The following is a 21,452-nucleotide window of genomic DNA, read 5'->3' as shown; positions in this document are numbered from 1 at the left end:
TAGCCCAGTGCCTGGGACACGTGAATATGCAGTGGAGGTTGTCATATTATCCCTGACTGTAGGGAAAAATACAAATTTAATTCTGAACCCTATGTGCCTAAAAAGCATTGTTCTTTAACAAAGAAAATCAGATCTGCAGATCTAAATGAAGGTTATACCTTAAATGTAATCACAGGACAACCAGAAGGACCTACAACTAGAATATACAACTATATACTGAGGGCTTTGAGGAGAAGAAGGAAAAAAAAAAAGAAGATTGGCAACAGATGTTAACTCAGGTGCCAGTCTTTAAGAAAAAAAGAAATGTACTCACGTTGTGTAGCTGTACACAATTTCCAATCATGTGTCCATTGCTTAAAACATTGCTTGAAAATAACTTGTGGAATTTCCTTCTAGAGTTCATTCTTTTGAACGATCTCAGTTGTGCAAAGTATTTATCCTAGAAATAGCTAAAAGTCATCTGTTTGGAGCTAAATATAGTATAAATGTAGGTGAACCAACTGAAGCAGAACCACTTTGGGCCAAAAAAGGAAAGGGTGACTATGAAGTTAATGAAATTGGTTTGGGTGGTGCTCCTAATGGGCTTAAAGGCAATTCCAGAGGAGCACATCCCTAAGTAACTAGGTTAAAGATGTGGCCCACCCAACCTGCCCCCACCTGCCCCCACCTCCCTCCCAAACAACATTGAAGCCCAGTGGTCAGCTTCATTAGCTCGGATTGGCTGTATCAGAGTCAGCTTCACTAGCGGCTGCAGCTGACACCCCTCAACACCCCAGTGGCCTCAAAACACAAAGTTTATTTCGGTGAAGTCTGACAGGGTTGGGCATCCCCCCTCCGTGCACGGCTCCTCTTTCTGGAACATTGTCTCTCCCAAGTTGCTGCAGCAGTGATGGAAAAATGGAGGAGGCACCCAGCTCTCCACCGCATGGCTAGGAAGTGTAATCCTTCACTCCCATTCACTCCACATTGACCAGCAATGGTCACACCGCCGCAAGGATACAAGATAAGTTGGGGAGCCCATGAGTATTCGCTGAGCACTGCCAGAAGTGTCCTTAAATATTTAGAGCCATTGGCGTCATTGGGTTGAGAAAGTGTTTCCTGAAAGGGACAACTTTGGAAGCCAATCATTATTCTCATTACTTCACCTTTGGCCAAAACTAAAAAATACAGATAGAGACCTCATATTTTTTGTCAACTGAAAGATATAGAGAGGCCCACTGGGGACTATTTAAGCAGGATTTTTACAGGCAGCAACATGGATTTGTGAAGAGAAATTTATTTAAAAATACTTTTAGCTGAGACGTTATAGGTAGGATGCTACATTTCTCTCTCAAATGCTCCTTGCAAAGGTCAGCCTTGAAGAGAATTAGGAACAAAATCCATAACAATGCAGAAGTTGCTGGGAAGCTAGGAAGAATTCCATGCAAAGTAGTTTTGGACAAGGTTCAGGGTTGTGGGGCAGCTAATAAAGATAAAATCAACGAAAATCAACTAATAGAGCTTGCCTCCTTGTGCAAATGGCGCCCTGTGTGTGCCTTGGAAATATTGCCATCCGTATCAACCATGCGATGGTTCAGAGCTGTAATCATTTCTATTGAAATGAAGGAGAAGAAATCAATTCCCTAGTATCTGAAGTGTGCCATTTTGGCCTGACTACTCAAAATGGTAACAAAATGCACCTTTTGAATTACTACAGTCAGTGCATTCCGAGAGCTCCGTATCCCCTGCCTTACCCAGACAAGCTGTTTATATGGCACTAATGTGCTGACATTCCTCAAAAGAACTGGAGCATTGGAAGAGCACAGCTGCTGACACTCAGAGAGGAGAGGAAATTTTTTGGAAGGTTTCTTTTTGATTTGCATAATTTGGGGTAGATGCTGGGAGAAGAGCTATGTGCAGGGTGTCCAGTGGGTGTGCTAGGGCATGCAACTTGTTTATTTATTAACTTGCTCCATAGAATAGCTTAGCTACTGTGAGCCAGACGTTAGCATCCACTTAGAATTGTGAGTATAGGAAAGATATTTTTAATTTGTCTTTTTCTGTAATCTTGAGGAAAATTGCTTTAAAGGTAGCTATTCTCTCTCTGATGAACAGTCTCACCCCTGAAATGGCTTCATGTATTTAAGGCCCATGTCGCCAAGAATCTCTTCTTGAATAGTCATCATACCAGACATGTGCTAAGCAGATTATATCCCCTCCTAATCAGCTTATAAATCCTAGGAATTATTATATCCATTTTGCAGATCAGAAAACTGAGGCTTGGTAAGATCAGGTGACATGCCCAAGTCACACTGTTAATCTTTCCTGGATCCTGGATTTGAACCCGGACAATTTGACTTTATAACTCACCGTCTTAACCATTACATTATTTTGCCTAGATGAGGAGTCACATGCCTGGAAGCACTTCCTTCCTTCCTTCCATAGCTTCTCTTTATAGTGCATGTTCTTATGTGTAGAAAAGATCCTATGGTTTGGATTTGCCAAAATCATGTGGAAGAAAACTTTAGAGGACCAGCTAGATTTTCAGGTGTTCGAGAAGCTGAATAGATTTTGATGTTGAATAATAAAACCTATTTGTTCTTAGTTCCAGCTAATCAGTGCCATATTACCTTTATGACAAACTGAGCATCTTATTGACCATAATTCTAGCTTAGAAGGGAACTTTCTGGAAGCACAGAGCAGCATTACTTCTCACGTGCAGATAGGGCTGAGCTAACTAACTACATGGACTTTGGAAGAGAAAACTGGAAACTCTAATGTGAATTGTAACATCTGACCCAGGTTTGTTAAAGTTTGATATGAGAAGGATTTCATGCTCTGATGTGAGAAATTCATGTCCCTCTTCAGCACATGACCAAACCATGTTTAAATTCTGTGGTAAATTAGTTACCACTAATTTAACCTCATAGGCAGACAGAAGAAAGGTCTCTCTTTTACTGCCAACTTTAGACTTTCAGAAATTTTGCCATGTGCAGGTGCCTTCTCATTAAGAATGCTGTTCATGAAAACAAGTGAGTTTTGTGGACATTGCAACGGTTTTTCTTCCTGGATGTTCATTGGGAGGTAGTGTAACAGATATGAAGGGATGCATGCCACAAATGTGTGGGGGCTTGTGTTAGCATAACGGAGGCTCCGGCAAACAGCAGGTGCATGTGAAAGTCAAGTGTGGGCATGTGGTAACACCCCTCTGTTGCTCGTGGAATGACTGGCCACATGTGCCCCAGTGGAACGCGATCCCTCCTGTATTCCCACCGTAGCAACAATGACACTCAGAGCTGCTGCGAGCACCAAACCCTGGCGCGCACGCTCCGCCCATCTGCTCTAGCAGCTGACACTTCCAAGTTCACTCGCTGATAACTGGATTTGGTTTAGCTGTTTGCCCCTCTCCAGCAGAGCCACAAAGGACGGGTGCAATAGAAATGATTTCTCCCATGTGTGTGACTGTGAACAGATAACAAAGGAGAAACACCACTAATAACAACAACCCATAATGGTTGGATTAATACAAGGCAAACATTACAGCATATATTCCTCATAGCAGCCACGTGGTTAGCCAAAGTGTCAGGCACTACTTTTCTTCTTCTCTAGGGAGGAGACAGTTTCCAGAAGGGGAATGACTTGCCCAGGATCACATAGTTAGTATGTTTTTGGAGGTACTCACACTTAGGGTTTGGTTTTGTTGACCTAAGACCCTTTATAGCTGGCCCATCTATTCCTGCCTTTGTTGGTTCAAAGACATTTCTTTTTCTCTTTTTTTCTTTCTTTCTTTTTCTTTGCTGAGGAAGATTTGCTCTGAGCTAACATCTACTGCCTATCTTCCTCTCTTTTTTTTTTTTTTTTTTTTTTTGTATGTGAGCCACCACCACAGCATGGCCACTAACAGTGAGTAGTGTAGGTCCACGCTGGGAACCAAACCCAAGCTGCCTAAGCACAGCGCACTGAACTTAATCACTGGGCCACTGGAGCTGACCCCAAAGACATTTCTTAAGCATCTAGTTTGTGCCAGGCATTGGGGATTCAGCAAGGAGACATAGCTTTTAGGTTAATGGAGGAGATGAGCAGGTAAACAAAGGTTATCCTAAATAGAGGTCAGATCTGGTGACCTTCAGATCTGTTTTATGTAGCTGACATACTATTTTTAAAAATATGAATTATTTTGAGACTGGGAAGATTTTATTTAAAATCTAGCTGTCTGGGTTCTCATGATAAATAGGGAGATCTGGCAGCATTGTTCTCGGATTGTCTCATTCCCTTGTGGCATTGGTGGGCTGGACAGAGCTACCCTCCCCCACCCCCCTAGTCTGCCAGTCCCTGCTTCCCCGAGGTTCCTTGACTGGCCCCTGCGGAGGCTAAAGGTGCCTCACCACTGTAGTGGTGATGAAGGGAGACTGTGCTCTGGGAGGGACTTGACCTCCACCAGAGTGGGATGGGAGGGACACAGAGTCAGGGAAGGCTTCCTGGAGGAGGAGATGTTTGGCTGTGATTTTCACAGAAAAGAGACAAAGGACAAATGCCTGGGGCAGAGATCACTGTGTCAGAGCTGACCGAGAAGCACTCGGTCATTGCATGGTCAGTACCGCCAGAGGGAAAACGCCCTCAAACTGCCCTTCCTCTATGCAAAATCAAGTCCGCTTTTATGAGTAGGATCAGATTCTTTTCCAGGAGATCCGGCGTGTATAAAGGCTCTGGGTCTGTCAAGCTGCTCTTGTGTGGCTCGCGTGTGGGAGGGAATGAAAATCAAAAGATAGGTTTATATACAACTTTTCTCAAGTCTAGAAAAATCCAAGCTTCCAAATCACACTTTTTGGATGTATGTGTGATCACCTTTATCTTTTCTGCAAACAGACCACTCCTGGGACGACAAGTATTCCAGGCATCATTTTTTCTTTTAAAACTAATGACTGCCCATGTCACTCATTTCTTTCTGGAACCTGTATCTGTGGCCATATTTCAAGAATTTCTCTTTTTAATCATTAGGAATAAGTTTTACAGTTCAGCTCTTCAAAGCCTGACAATGTGTCAAGCCAGAGGAGAAAGCTAAAGCAGAGTTCATGATGCCAAGACATGGCTTGCCTCAGAGGGTTTGAGTTTCTGATGACACTGTGGTGTTAAACTGTCTTGCTCTGAGATGCTAAAAGGCATGGGGGTGGGGAGCCTTTGGAGGTCCCCAGCTGTTCCTGGAGGTGGGCGCCTTTTTTTCCTCTCTCCCTGTAGCTGTGTGCAGCAAGATCTGGGTCACGTGGTGGCTAATGCTGCCGATCCCAGGCAACTTTTTGCTCAATAACTGTTTCCCAAATGGCTACTCGGGGGCCTTTCAGAATTCATGAGAACTGTCAGTTGTTATAGTAACCGGCCCCCTGCTGTCGAGTTGGCCCTGAGATGCCAGTCGAAGCTCTTGGAACAGACTAACACGTAGTCATTAGACAAAAGCAGGGAGAGATTGACTGCTAAAGGTTGCCATTTAAACATCCTCCATGATACTTGAAAGACCGGACTGATTCTGTTAAGGAAGGAGTGAACAGATACATTTTTAAACCAAGCTCACTTTTCAGGAAAGGGAAACTCCTTCTATGTCTAGTCTATTCTACATAACCGACACCGTTTCTTGGATTACTTGAATTAAAGGTCCTCTCTCCCAGGGTTGATTGTGTCGGTTCTGCGGTTTGCTCAGGTGACTCCCTTGATTATTCGAGATATTAGTTATTGGTTTTGTGGCATTTGCTTCTCAGCGAAGTGTTGTCAGTTTACGGGTGGTAGTTTTAAGCGCCTGTGATTGTGTGTGAGGCAAAACTGCGGAGATAGCCGGCTCCGCTCCAAAATTCCCGAAAGAGTGAATCTGGCAGAATTCAGAGTAGGGCTAAGGGTTGAGAAGAAGTCTAAATATTTTAGGAAGCTGCAAATTTCAAGTTTTTATGAAAATTTACAAAAACACTCGAACACACTCGTGATTTCTTCAGATTAATGTTCATAGCCACACTGAGTACGTTTGTGATGTTTTGAGGACAGTGGTTGTAGTTCCAGAATGTACTCAATAGAGGGAGACAAGAAGTTCTGAATTACAGCACACTCCCTGCCGCCCACCCCCCTCCACCCCCTTTTGAGTCATATTCTCAAGTTTTGACTTCTCCAAGTTTTGGTTCCCGTGCCAAGCACTTTTACCCGATATGGAATCTAATAATTATCAAAATAAGTGAAAGCTTGTATTAAGGGAGAAGAAAAGCCAAACACTCAAGAATCAGGATGTTCATTCCTAGAAGTAAAAAGCCAGCAAGTGAATCAGAAATTAACAAACGTTCTTTGGAATTACATCCCTGAGTTCAGAGTTCTGGGTGGCATTCAACAGAGCTTCTATAAGAGAACTTTCGTATATACAAGTTTGTCTTTGCTGTTTTATCAACAGGGTTTGGAAAGAATAGGAGTCATTTCACTGTGAAATCCTATAGTCCAGGTGGTTTGGGGATTAAATATAATTAAACACTTTCAAGTGTTCTTGTGTGACAGAAGTGCGTCTTTCAAATGCTAGAGCCACATCTCAAATGCTATGGTTATTTAAGTTTTAAATGGAAACTAAATATTAAACTTAGTTTGTAGTAGTAACTTGCCACCTGCTACCCTCACCTTCTCTGAGGTGCTGCTCCTGTGTATTCCACAATTGTTTTGTGAATCAAGGAAATGTCTAGAGATGAGAGGAATGCATGGGGAAAAGAGAAAATCCCAGATCTAACAGCACCAAATTCAGAGAAATTTGTGGCAGAAGGGGGTTCAAATGGCATCTAGTAGATTCCTGCCTAGTTCTACTTATTCCAATGGTATTTTAAGCAATCCTGTTTGTCCAGGCATTGTGTCAAAGGTGGAAGGATAGGTGTATAGATGAGAAGGGTCATTCTGGGGTTTGTGGTATCCTTACCTGCTGTCATTAGCAGAAGTAACACAGGGTTCTAGTATGTTCTAATATGTAAAGACAACTTTTTAAGAGTAAAGTTCCCATTTCATTACTTCTTACCTCAGTATAAAAAACCTTAATAAACCCAGCCACCTTTGTGTGTAAGCTTTCTCTTTTGAAAATGTCCAAATGAGGCCTAATGCTGGGGAATGCCTGTGTTAGATGGGAGGGAGGGCATTTGTGTGGAACTCTTGGTGGCCAATTGAAAATACTGTCTTCTACACCTGTTCTCTTTTGTTTTTTGTCCATTTAGAGGGTGTAACAAAATAAAGTCCAAGGGCTTTCCCAGACGTTTCCGTGAAGTGCCTTCTTCTGGGGAGAGAGGAGAGAAGGGGAGCAGGTGAGGGGCGGTCAAGCTTGAGGGGGGTGTCTCTTTGGCCGGGACTGGCTTGCCAGATTTTCTTTTGTTGCCATGGGGATTGAAGTCCTCTAGACAGCACGATTCTGAAACTCACCTCTTCTACCCCAACTCCCAAAAGTAAGACTTGCAAATACCAGTGCAGCTTGCGGGTAGCTGGTAGCAATTAAAGTATGTCCTGTGTGTGCTTGCTTTGCTTTATTTTGCAATTTTGGGTGGGGTGTGTCTTTGTTTCTAGGATGGTACCTCCTGGGGGTGTTGTGTGTTTGTATGTCAGTTGCATCCATTTTCTTTCCGAAATTTCAGATGTTTGCATGTTTTAGAGCTTTTTAAAAATAAACACACACATTATGCATGCATTTAACCTTACAAGTGAAAAAGTATCTTTTAGAAACCTAAATTTATAGATAAGTTAGGGATAAAGAGTAGGAGGGAAGAGAGAAGTGAGCAAATGGGGATACATCAGATATTTTTCTATGAGAAGAGTGAAATTTAAAAAGTAATAAAAATGTATGAGTTCTAGGTAACTTGAATACTTAGAAAAATTACTGTCCTGGAAAAATTTATAATAATCCTTTAGAAGTCAAGATTGTGCAATCTTTATCGCCACACATGAGGCTCTTGATAATATTTCTGTAAGGCTTATCCTAAGCAAACTCCACTTAATGTTAATATGGTAAGTAATATTTTAATACTGAATTGCTAATTAGGTTAATTCTCTAATCAATATTATGTTGTGAGTAGTTCCCTACTACTTAAAATGAACGAATTTATAGAATTTTTCTTAGAATTTTCATGTGGAATGATTTGTCTTCATTGGTTGTGGGCAAATCAGATGATTGAGAAGAAATTTTACAGATCCATCCACTACAATCAGGCATACCTGCGAGATCTGAGAAGGTACAGTCCAAGAATTATGAAAGATTAATGAGAAAGTCCATGGTCTATTTCTTATAAGCTGTACTGTGCGATTTTGGTGTTGTGGGGAAAGGCAATAACTGCTGACACTGGTAATGTAATTATTCTTTCTATGATCTCTTTGTACTTATTGAAGTCTTCAATTTCTAATCCATTTTCAAAACTCCAAGAGTGAAAACTGAATTAGGAACCTCTCTGTATAGCTTTAGATTCAGAGATCTAATCTTGAGAGAGAGAGAACCTTGGACATCACATAAATGCCTAACTTTTATGCCCAGTCCATTATAAATATAATGTGATTTTGACTGTAACACTTTAAAAAGCCAGCATCACCTCACGGACAGCACAAAGATAAATGCACATCTAGTTTCTAAGTCCTCTCCAGAAACGGTGCCGTAGCCAGGTGGACTATATTAACTCAAATCTACATACTTGGCCCCAAATGTGGCAGTGGGCTCCTTATAGATGTATTTTTGATCCTAAGAGGCATTTTGTTACAAGGTGCTCAGGCCCTCTGGTTTCTTCTCTGCTTCTGAGTTCCTGAAGCTTGGGAGAAGCACAGTCAGTTTCATTTAGGTCTAGAAGTTGAGAACCATCTTGGGAAACGGCACATATTTATAGAATTCACCTAATTATGAATCATATATTTTACTTTACTTTTTTTATAGTGTAGTAGCTAAGAAAGACCATCTTTGGCTCAGGGAGGTGTGGGTTCTAACTGTGGCTCTACCTCTTCCTGGCTTTGTGATCTTGAGTAACTTCCTGAAGCCCTCTGAGCCTCAATTTCCTCATCTAGAAAATGGGTCTAATGATAGTTCCCTTTCATGGGGTTGTTGTGAAGATTAAATGAGGTAGATATGTAAAATGCTTAGTGTGTGAAATGTATCTCCCCGTTATGAAGATAACGAATTGGAGGCTCTGAGAAGTCCCTTGGCTAGCCCACCCTCCTTAGGTGCTCAGGTGACACTCCCACTCTGGTGTCTGATGCCTGCGCAGTGCCCATTCTCCTCACTGTTCCACGTGCTGTGCTAACTATGTATTCCATGGTGAAGAGATGCTCCGGGTATACATCTTGTCCTCAAGGGGCTCAGAGTCTCTGCCTTTCTTTATGCTGGCCACCCTGCAATACTTTCCTCCAGATCCTGCAGTTCCTCATTCCTCCTGAGGGTTCTGTGTACTGAAGACCACCAGCCCACATCCCCCCCTCCTCCCTCCATTCTGTCCTCGGGAGCTTTTGCGGCAGCCTCCTGACCCAGTTCTAGCCTTGCTGCTCTATAAAAAGCCTTCCGGACGACAGGGGCCCCTCCCTCCTCTGCCAGGCTGCTCCCAGAGCTGGACCACATCAGGGAACGCTTCCATCAGCCTTTCGTCTCTCACCTTTGCCTCTTTCTGACCACTCTCATTTCCTCTCCTGGCCTGTTTCCCATCCAAAATGTGGTGGGGAATCAGAAGAAAAGCCAAAAAAGCTGCCTAAGTGGCAGCTCTGAACAAAAGTCGCTGCTCATCCACCTCAGGGCAGTACCATTTGGCCCTTCATCTCTCCTCACTTGTTAAACGCTCCTCCCCCACAGCAGAGGAAGGGGCTATGCGGTCCTAGAGTGGACGGGATCGCTAAAGGTAGGACGAAGGCTCATGGAAGAAGTGATAGCCGATTGTCCCCCCAGAAAGAAGAAAAAAAAACAATAAAAATCAGACCCAAGCATTTAATTTTTTAAAAAGTTGTTGATTTAAATTTTGAATAGGTAATACTTGACATGGTTGAAAACTCAAAACATTTAAAATTATTTATACCCATCGATCTCTATCCTGTCACCTACCTACCCTGCTTCCTACCCCTCGAAAATAGGTAACCTCTACTAGTTTGTTCTTCCAGAGGTGGTTGTGGGTGTGTGTGTGTGTGTGTGTGTGTAAGCAACTATGAATCTGTATCCCCTATCTCCTCTTACACAGTAGAATACTGCATACACTGTCAAAGACCTTGCTTTTTTTCACCAAATGCTGTTTTTCTGTATGCATACATAGTTTCCTTATTCTTTTTTACAGAAGCATGATGCTTCTTAGCATAGATGTGTCATGATTTGTTGAGCCACTCCCCTGTGGCTGTCGTTTTGGTTGTTCCCAGTCTTTTGTTATTAGAAACGATAGGGCGGGGAATAACTTTATGTGTCATTTTGTGAGTGAAGCCTCTCTGTAGGATAAATTCAAGAAATTGGCTGTATTACAAGCTGTGTGCGTTGGTAATTTCAGTGGGTGGCGCCACATTGCCCTCCCTGTTGAGACACTAAGGTGGGCTTCCATCAGCAACACACGAGGGGCTTATTTCTCCACAGCTTTCCCAGCACAGTGTGTTCTCAAACTTCAGCATTTTTTAACCTCATAGGTGAAGAAAAATGGTGTCTTAATGTAGTTTTAATGTGTTTTCTCTTATTATTAGTGAATTTGAATTTGAATTTCTGCTGCTGGAAACTGTTTATATCTTTTGTTCAGTCTTCCTTTATGTAATTGGCTTTTTTCTAATCGAGAGGGAACCCTTGTCAGCAACACGAGTTGCAAATATTTTTCTCCTAATCTGTGGTTTGTCTTTTAACCACGTTTATGCTGCTTCTTTGACTGTTTTATGGTCACCTCTGTCCATAAGTTTCTCTTTTGGTTTGTGGATTTTCAGTCACCATTAGAAAGTCTGTCTCCATTCTGAGGTTACTTTTTTTTAAGTACTTCTATGGTGTCAAATTTTAATATTCTTAAGTCATTTGGAATTTAATCTAGTAGATAGAGTGATGTTTGAATCAACTTTTTTTCCCAGCTGGTCCCAAGTATTTAAAGAGTACTAGAATCTGGGGCCATTTAGTGAAGAGGCACGTAATACCCCTGTAGATCCTTAAAATAAGTGCTTACAGCAAAAGTTAGACTTCTTTCAGTCAGTATGTTAATGAAATAAGTAATTGCCAAAAAGTTTTTACCAGCTTATTTTACAATATACTGAATCATACACGCAGTAAGTAAAATGTGAATTTCTGTTTCCTACCTCCTGCCCAAGTTGAGATGGATCACGTCCCCATTCACCTCCCCAATCAGTGGGGGGTTGTGTCAGTGCTTGAAACACTGGAAAGATGAGAGGGAGAGTCCCTCAAGCCTCAGTCCAGAAGTTGAGAACATTCCAGGCCAGAGTTCTAACTAAGTGTAACACTGCTACCTCAAAGCCCCCGCCTTCCAGGCTTCTTTTCTAGGCAAGAGCGCGGAGCTCTGGGAAGCACTGTCTACAGCTCACTTCCTTCCAGCCAGCAGTAACATAAAACCCCCCCTGTTCAGGTTCTTTTTCTGGTCAAAATGTGGTTTATGAAATGATCTTTGCTCTCTTTATCTCCTGGAAAGTATTACCAGTACTTCAGTCATTCCTGGGTGTCTGCAAGGATTTCTTGGCAAACTGAATGTTTAGCAAGAAAGTATATTGCCTTGAGACCACTTATGTGTATATGATTTGTTAATATTCTTCCACCATCCTAAGATGTTAATTGCAGGCAATTTGTATCTTCCAATAAAATTCTTACTGCAGAAATCAGATTTTTGACATTTCCAGCTATAACAAGACTTGATGGGACATCTCTCCAACCATGTGAAATCCAAAATATTTTGAAAAATTTTCTCCTCATTTAATAACCGTATCCTCTCTCACACCCTATCCATCTTCAATACGATTTTGTTTGCTTTTCTTTCCCCTTCTTCCTTTCCTTTCCTCCTCACATGTGACAAGCCCCGCTTATCCAAGGTATGACAACCATATGCCCCAGGATTTCCAGGATGGCCCCAATATGAAATATGCCATTTCATTATCCCCAAAAGTACATTCATATTTGTCAGATCCCATGTCCCTTTAATGGTTTGGAGAGTATGCAAATAAGCACAATTCTGAATTTTTCCTTCTAGAAGATCCCTTCCTGAAAAGATACTACAAGTAAAAGCTGAGTTTTACAAACACAATCATTTACCATACTGTAAAGGAGGCAGAACGGCAAATGAGTGGTTGCATATGCAAAATCCCAACTCAGAACTTCCATTGGGCTCTTTTCCAAGTGGGACCCCAGAGTTAATTTCAAGCAGACTCTCCTCTGAGGAAAAGTCCAACAACGCCCACAGCCTTTCCCTTCTATTGTTGTCCTTGTTTCTTCAATTTCTTGAAGATTTTGTACTAATAAATCAATGCATGTCTTTTTAACACATCTCTCAATCATCTTCCTTGAAGGCATGTAAACGTTTTCAGCTTTCTATTTATAAGTGGCTCTTACTCATACACAGTTTACTACAACAGATTCATGACAAAAGTAAATATTAATGTGATTTCTGTACTCGACAGCATGAGAATAAATGGGATTATTAGCGGGTGTGCCACTGTAAATTTAAATGAGGGCAGTCTATAAATCAGTTAAGATTGCTTAATTAATATTCAACAGCAGCTCAGCCAACTGCCCATTCTAGTCTGCAATTAACATTTTGAGTTGCACACTGCAGACAAACTCCTTGTCACCCTGATGTGATTATAAAACCGTTGAACTTAATTTGAAGACAGTGACTTGGTTTCTAATCCCTATATATAATATTTGATTATTTTGTAATCCCAGATTTTCACAGGAGTCTAGAAATTGTGTGGTGATTCTCTCTAACCTGTGCGCCAGCGGTCACAGTGATGTTGAGGGTGGTGTAGCTGTGAGCCAAGGACCCTGGGTGAGATCAGTGTGATATCTCAAGGTCATTGAAGGGATGCACATTTTGACCTCGATGTCTCTAGACCTCAGAAACCCTCTCCTGTAAGCAGGGGGATGGGGTGCTGCCTTTTGAGGAGCCTTTTTGATATATAGCAGTGCTGAGTGGAATTCCAGACATTTCTAATACTACTTCTGGACTCAAAATCAGCACTTTGCTTTTGAAGAGTATCAGTCACCTAAAGTATTCCCAGATCCTTGTCAGAGGGGCAGAAAGAGATTTAAGAAAATTGGACATATCAAAGGTTATCTAAGTGGGCCCCTGGAAAAACAGGAGCAGCAGAAAGGAAAGCCTGACTGTAGAACTTTGGTCATTCTGGGTGTCCTGATCTAAGAATGTGCCAGATTCCTGATGGAAATGGGGAGGAGGATGGAGGGTCTAGAGATTTCCTGCTTATCCTTATAATTTGCTGCATTTTGTTTGAATAGTGAGCCTCTGTAACTTGACTATTTACTGATACTTATAAAGCACTGTCAGAGCAGCTGTGGTCAGTTTTGTGTGTGTATGTATGTTTCATTAGTCAAGAGGGCCAATTAAACACACCAGGTCTGTCATATGCTGGCAGTGTGTGTGTTTCCATGGGAGCTCAGGGAATTGACATTGATGACTTACTGATATTGGTCGATATTTACTGCATCCTGACTAGATGTCCTCTGACATGTGCTGTGCTCTCTCAAGCGTAGAATTTTTTTTAATTTTTTCTTTTTTTGAGGAAGACTAGCCCTGAGCTAACTACTGCCAGTCCTCCTCTTTTTGCTGAGGAAGCCTGGCCCTGAGCTAACATCTGTACCCATCTTCCTCTACTTTATACGTGGGACACCTACCACAGCATGGCGTGCCAAGCGGTGCCATGTCCGCACCCGGGATCCGAACCTGGGAACCCTGGGCCACCGAGAAGCGGAATGTGCGAACTTAACCGCTGCGCCACCGGGCCAGCCCCAAATTTTTGATTTTTGAAAAAATCTCTCTCTTCAAAATATCTCCTTATCTAAAAGAATGAAAGGTTATTTTTAGAAATTTCAGTCCAAGACCAAATGTTCATGACTGTAAGCTTAAAGTGTTCATGGGTTGATCCATTCATGCGCAAGCCTTTCAGGCATCATATGGGTCTGGACCACAGATCATGGACTGTGGGCTTGAGACCAAGGGAGCTGCTAGCCAGAATCCACATTGATTTGTTCAGCTCCTGGAGAGGATATTGCACATTATCCTCCTGTCTTCCAGTCAAGCCTTTCTTAGAAATCTTAAAATATATGAGTTCATGTTGGTTTTCTAAAAAGGGATGAATGAATGGAGAGTAATACAGAAAGCTTGTTTCTATTTTGCTACTTAGAACCTTCTGTGAGATGTGCATAGATCTAATATGTTGGCCATCTTTGGTCAAGCACCAGAAGCTTTTGGCTTGTATTTAGGGGCTGTGGTGTATGAAAAATGCATCCCTTTAAACAGTTGACTCTCATTCAGCATGGCGAGATGCTTACTCTGTGAGAGGCATATGAGAAGTGCGGCCAAGTCAGGGACCAAAAGATTCACATCTCCCATTTCATTTTCATTCACATCCATTGAGTTTGAATTGAGGAAAAATTGCCTCATGCAAACTCGGATGTCTCTTTCTTGCTCCCATCTAGAAGTATTTAGTGAATGTTTGATGTAACTCTGTCTTGGTACTTTCTTCATGGGGGGCGGGGGGGAGCGTTTAGAAAGCCATCTAATTCAGTGGTTTTCAGATGTGTGCAAGTGGTAGGACACCTGGAATTCCGGACATCAGAACATCGTGAACTACTGAATGAGTAAATATTGACAAATTCAAGTCCTTCATAAAAAATAAAATTTATTTTGCCAGGAGACAAGTAGGGCAGTCCAAAAGGTGGTTTAAAAGGTAGGTTTAGGAGGAAAAACTTTCATTTGAGAAATATGTTTTTTCTGTGATCTGAGAAAAGACTTTTATTCAATATGAGAGGCTGAACTGTTTGCTCCAGCTTAGAGAATTCCATTCTATTTCTGAGCCCTCAGGTTATAACAGAAATGGAGAAGACCTTTCAAATTCTTATTCAAGTGTGTGCAATACAGTTTTTCTTTCTCTTCTTGAGATGATTTAATATCCTTGAATTCCTAACTACTGTTTTCTATCCCATATGGGACCATATGAATTCTACAGTCTTAGTTTATGGGTACTTTTATGGTACCTGCCATTCAAGGTTGTTTTCTTCTTTAGTGGCTTTCCTAGTGACAGTACAGCAGACTCTCAGGACTGTTTTCCCTTGATCACGGTGGTCCTTAACCGGGGACAGTGCACACAAGAACCCTCAGGGGAGATTTTTCAGAATACACAAGCCTGTGCCCCACCCTGGACCTGCTCAGCTAGGATCACCAGAGTGGGGATCATCCACATGAGCATGATTTTAAAAGCTCCCCAAACCAAAGAGATATGCACTGCTGGTTGATAACCACTGCTTAGTTGAAATTTTACTGATTGTGTATGTGTGTGTATGTGTGAGTGAGAGCGAGAAAGAGAAAGATTGACTGACATTGGGACCCTCCAAAAACTAAGGTGCACTTAAATTGGGAAACTCAGAGTGTCAGGAAAACATATGCTGCAAAGGTAGATTACGGGAAGCCAAAGAGGACTAATTTGGCTCCTTCCTAGGCCAGTCAGGCTCAATGAAAAAACATTATCATCTGTTCTCAGTTCCTTAAAGGGGACACATAGAGGGGAAGGTGCAGGCAGAGAAGGGAAGAAAAAAAAGGAGGAGAGGTGAAAATATACAATTTATAGTGAGCATCCACTGGACTATAATTTATAGTTAAAGTTACAAATGTATTTTTTATTTCAAACATGATCTACTTTATCATTTTCCCTTTTTAAGGTACTCGCATAAAATAAACAGATGTTCATTGTGAAGAAATTATAATTTTAGAAAATGACTCTTTATGATCCTAGAATCTGTTTCATTCAAGGGGGGATTTTTAGAGTAAGTTAGTTGGAAGAGAATTGGACCTAGATAGAAAATTGAAAATGCATACCCAGTGACACACTTGAGCATTATCGGGAATTCTGTCTCCATTCCCCTGAGTTCAAAATTAGAGATAACATGGCCTCTTTGAATACATCATAATTGAGATGTTTAGAGGCATTAAAATGTGTGTTTTCTTTTTCTCTTCTCCAAAATCCTTGCCTTTATATTTTTATTCCTAGACACCACTGAAGGTCAAAAACCAAAATCTCTCGTGGGACCGCTGAAATGAGCGAGTTAAAATACAATGTTATGCATTATTGGCGCTGAATCAGCTGCTTTTCTTAGGTATTAAACCCACAATGTAGAATTTGTACATGCAAAGTGTTCGTCTAGGTGTGGTCAATGATAGTGAATAGTTGACGACAACTTAGCACCTTGATCAGTCCCTCGCCCAAAGTAGACCCATAAGAAATAGTTATTAAAGGAATAAATTAAATATCTAACAATGTAGTACATCCATGAAATGGAAAATTGAGCCAACGTTAATGAGGATGTTAGTTCATATTTGTTATCAAGGAGACATGTATAGTATAAACTTGTTTTTGTTAAAAACGAAATAGAAAACAGCCCGTCTGTATTTAGGTGAGGTTACAACCATAGCCCCTGATGGATCTCCTTGCCCTACTCTCGCTGCCCTCTATTCCATTTACCACATAGCAACCACAATGAGTATTTTGAAGTGTGCCACTCCACGGATTGTAGCCCTCCGTTGGCTTGCCATTGCTCTTGGATGCCAGTGAGGACTGTGGCCTTGCATCTGGCATGATCTGGCTCTTACCTCCTGCAGCCATTCCCTGCTCTTACCTCTGGCTTCCTTTCACTTCCTACAGTGTGCGAGCTCTCTCAGCTTTAAGGCTCTTTAACTAGCTGCTTGATCTGCCTAGAATGGTCTTTCTCCTCAACCTCCCGTGACTGGTCCTCTTCAATCAGGTCTCAGCTCCAATGCCACCTCATCAGTGAGGTCCCCTCCTTCACCTCCTCCATCAGTTATCACCACCTCATCCTGTTTTATTTTCTTCATAGCTCTTGACTATGTGTAATTATTTGTTTACTTGTTTGTTGTTGCTTTTCCCTATGAGAATGTAAGTGCCATGAGGGCAGGGACGTTGTCTGTGTTGTTTATCATTCAGCTCCCAGCCCCTCATCGTAGATGATAAGGAACAGTCAATAATGAGGGAAAGTGTGGAAGGATACCCCAGAATGCTAATAGTGATGATTACTGGGGAAAGGATTTGGGGTAATTTTGGTTGTTTTTCTTTTTGTTCATTTGTATTTCCTAATTTTTCTGCAGAGATTATGTATTATGTATATAATTCTTTCTAAATTACTTGAATGCTTACCCAGCCTTCAGGAAGTAGTTTTAAGGCTTCTAGGCAATTACAGAGAATGTGTTAGCTGCACACTCCACGCTGTGCAGCAGGTGCTAAATAAATGTTTGCCAAGTCCATTGAAACTTTATTGTAGGGGAAAACATTTCCCCCAAAGTTCTGTAGTCAGTTGCCCACACAACTCCTTGTGTGGGAGGAAAGGCATGTGTGACCTGCATCAAGGTGCAGATGTGGAGAGCAGTCTCTCCCAGGGCTCTGACCTTCACCCCCAGTGGTGTGCTGTTCTCCAGCAATCACAGTTATGGTGCTCCAGGGAAAATCCATTATAAACAGCAGCACATGGAGCACTAGAGAGTGATGTGCTTCAGTACACACTGCTTTTTTCAAAGAGTATATGGAACCTTTAGCTCCACATCTAGCTGAGAGACTGGGTGAACTGCCTGTTTATCCTTCCAGAAAAAGAATCCACAATACAATTTATCCTTTCCAGTCACTTGACTTTAACAGTTTCTTGGCCAATAACGATTTTTTTTACTAAAAATAGCTTTATATATAAAAATTTAATAGGCATAATAATTCTGGTCTTAAGAGTTATTTCATTGTTTTGTTGTGCATTTTTCTTTTCCAGCTAAAGTCTGACCTGTAAATTGCATGTCATTCATTTCAGTGTCATAGACCACTTCTTTGGCTACTACATGCTTGAATGGTCCAACATCTCAACAAAAGCAGGTGTTCCTTAGCTATGACACTGAGTGGTTAAGGTTCTAGCTCATTTGCTAGGGCCATAACCTAAGTTTTAACTCAAATGTTACATGCTGGATATCTGTGCAAATTGGGGTGGGGGAAGGAGGAAGGAATCCAAGAATGGAAAACTTGACGACAAATTTAGAAACGGAAGCTATTTCGAACATCAAACATCAAAATGATGTTTTTTACACATGGATTTCCAAGACTGCACATTTAGTAGAAGATCCACTTACCAACAGAGCCCTCGAATATTTTGTGCATTGCGTATCCATGTAGATTGAGTAAGACTGACTGATATTCTTTCCAAATTTAGATAAAGGCAGCTAGACAATGAATGATGAAAACTTGTTTTATTATTGATATTACAAATGACAGGCAATTCATAGAAAAAAAAAATCATTGTTCAGTGCTCTGCAAGAACAGGCCTGTGCGACACATGCTGAGAGTGGGAGTGATTTATGTCCTGATGGTACGGAGCAGTAATCCAGAATTGCTCCTAGAGCAGCGCCCACGCGTACAATTGGTCAGAGCTTCTTTCTGACTGAAAGTAGGCGCTGCTTAAAGAGAGACGTTTCGTCCTGTGACATGCAATCACTTCTGATTGTGTGTGGTTATAATAGCTCCGTGGAAAGCTGAGGTAGAATAATCTGTGTGACTTGGAGGCCTCCTCACTCCCACCAAGATCTCCTTTGCTAATAGAGGAGTTTGATTTTTCCAACCCATCCCCCTAACTCCCTTCTTTGGCTTCATAGAAACATAGTATGTCCAACAGAATCATCCCAGGATACTTGCAATTAGATGAGCAAAGACAACTCTGAAGAAAAGTTTACTTCCTCAAATGGTTGGAATATGGCCCCCAGAAAAAGCAAAGCTATAGTGAGGATAAAGGGGCTTGGTGTGAGATGCCAGTGGAGTGGGATGGATCCCAGGGACACCAAGCACCAGAAGGATGCCGCCTGCTTGGCTAAAAGACCCAGCAGTAGGGCCAGCTATTGTGAAGCCCCTCCGCCAGATGAACAGGGACCCTTCTCTGGTCACAATAGCCATTCACGCTGAGCAGCCTCATTAAATATTCAGCCTGTGCTTCCGGCAGCTCATTAGGGCCGCAATGAGCAGTGACGTGGATGCTGGAAAGCTGAGGGCCAGCCAGCATCAGTAGGCAGAGGCTGAGTGAGCTGCTGATGGCTTTTCTGTTCTCTGCCTATCCTATGATGACCAGTGTTTGCTCCCTGCTCTGCCTGAAGTACAGGTAAAAACGAACAGAACAAAAGACAAGCAGATGACACCTGAGGGCTTCAGGTCCTTTCTCCCATGTTATCTGGCATGGGCCTCTGATTTTGAGTGCTTGCCCTCTTGGAGCCCTCTGACCCTCTTCCAGAGCTGTCTGCGGCTTCGGGGGCCTTCGCTCAGCACTGACAATGTGGTGCTATTGTGTACTTGGGCTGTTTGATGACTGCATTTGGGAGGGTTCGAGGTGTGATTTTGAACTTGGTGCTGGGGGTTTGGAACAGCAAATTATTCCTCTGTAAGAAGGCAAATTTAGAAATACTGTGGGGTAATGCTAGCGGTTTGTACAGCAAGTTTTCTCTGTCTGTGCCAAGTTTCCCTGTGTTCGAGTGGTTCATTACTGCGCCCTTCCTTCTGGCTCTCAGGATAGATCTGGTGTAATAAAAAATGGATATTCTTCACCTATTTGGGGTTCTTTGAATAGTTGAATGTTGTCCTTGTATCTTGTTACTTTTCCATGGGTTTGCATTCAGTGCTGTGTGATATTTAAAGCTGGGAAAATCTGTGAAAGAATTGAAAAATGATGAACTCAGACAAAGTGTATTTCTCTGGGCTCACTGTTTGCATGTTTTTCTTTCCTGCACAGAAAATGTTTTCAGACAGCTCATTTCTATGTGGAAGATAGCAGTTCACCTCGGGTGGTCCCCAATGAAAGTATTCCTATTATTCCTATTCCGGGTAAGTGAGATACTCTGATTTGTAATGGGCTAATTGTTTTTCTCTTTTGTTCTCAGATTTATGGGATAGCTATGACAAAACATTATCTTATAGCCTTTTAAAGCTTGCCCAGTCTAGGAGATCCTTAACTAAGAGTAATTTAAGGAAATCTTTGCTCCTTTGCATATCTGCAAAGTAAGGAAATGCTCTTTAAAAGAGACAGATAACTCTGAGTTAATATAGCATAGATTCACATGCAGGGAAGGGAAGTAACAGTAGGAAAAAGAGAAAAACATATTTGTAAATCTACTTGGACTAAATTTCATTTTGATAGTCAATTTGTGCTTTAAATCACAATTTGCAGTATGTTGTGTGTTTGGGTTTTTTTTTACTTTTCTCTTAAGATTCCTTACTCTGAAAATCATTTATCTTCGTCCTGGAAGTTTTGCTGCTTAGGGTGTTCGTGTGGAAGTCTAGGGATACGTTCTTGGTCCGGTCCCGGAAAGAGATAACACCCTCGGTTAGTGTTAGGGGTAGGGACTGGCGGGGGAACACTATAGTAAATCCTAGCAAATGCCACCGACATTTACAAGTTCAGCAATGGGTTAGTTGTGACAGTCAGGATGTGGGATTTGAAGATGGCTCCCACTATTTTTATTTTGCATCCTTTCCTTTTGCCAGATTTGAACTTTCTTCATCTGGGTTTTCATTATGTACTTGTAAATACCTATCTTCAGATGTCTTATCCATCCATCCTCTTGACATTAATTATTCTTTTGTGAACAGAAACACTACTTTTACTGTATGTCACCTCCCACACACCCACAGCTCCGCTATCCCCTTGTCAGCCTCATTCTCCAGAACAGTTTTCACTGTTGAATATACCATATATTTTACTTATTTGTTTGTGGTCTCCCCCCACTAGAATGAGAGCTTCATAAAGGCAAGTGGATGTCTCTTTAGTGCTAGAATAATACCTGGCACATAGTAGGCATTCTCTAACTCTCTGAATGAGTGAATGAATGTCAGCAAACCTTCCTAGAGGTCTTAAAAGGCCAGAGCTGTGAAGCTCAGAGGTACAGTACAGTCATTCTCTGAGTACCAAGAAGGAATGCTTCTATTGTTTGCACATCTTCACTAGGTGCAATTATGGTTGAGAACTTAATTGGCCCTTTATGTGTCTGTGTATGTTCAGTCATTAGATATTGCTGGAATTGGCCATGTTCTCCTCATTCTGGTCAGCTACTCTTACTAAAGCTGGTCACACAGAACAAGAGAGGTAGCAGAAAAGTCTCTGAGTAAGTTCCTACTGGATCATTTTGTGGCTGCTAAACGATTCCCATACAGAAGGGATAGGTTTTGTGTTACTCTACATTCTTCTCTACTAACCCTCACCCTTTATTCTTGGTCAAGGAGACTGCACTCCTGCCTTTGAGAGG

At 41.8% G+C, this 21,452-nt stretch overlaps 1 protein-coding gene across 4 annotated transcripts in view; it reads left to right on the top strand.

Annotated features, from left to right (window-relative positions):
- Positions 1-21,452, top strand: part of PTPRG (protein tyrosine phosphatase receptor type G) — a 680,787-nt gene that overhangs the window by 606,074 nt on the left and 53,261 nt on the right. For 2 of the 4 annotated variants that reach the window (XM_014868696.3, XM_014868695.3), the window contains exons 14-15: positions 7,197-7,283; positions 19,943-20,034. In XM_014868696.3, coding sequence (XP_014724182.2) covers positions 7,197-7,283; positions 19,943-20,034 — 179 coding nt within the window. The remainder of the gene's footprint in view (positions 1-7,196; positions 7,284-19,942; positions 20,035-21,452) is intronic. The other 2 variants (XM_014868697.3, XM_070493516.1) reach the window with 1 other exon arrangement.

The sequence above is a fragment of the Equus asinus genome, chromosome 21 (assembly GCF_041296235.1).
Source record: "Equus asinus isolate D_3611 breed Donkey chromosome 21, EquAss-T2T_v2, whole genome shotgun sequence".
NCBI classification, from domain to species: domain Eukaryota; kingdom Metazoa; phylum Chordata; class Mammalia; order Perissodactyla; family Equidae; genus Equus; species Equus asinus.
Note: the sequence above shows the minus strand (reverse complement) of the source record. Positions and strands in the feature narration are given on the sequence as shown.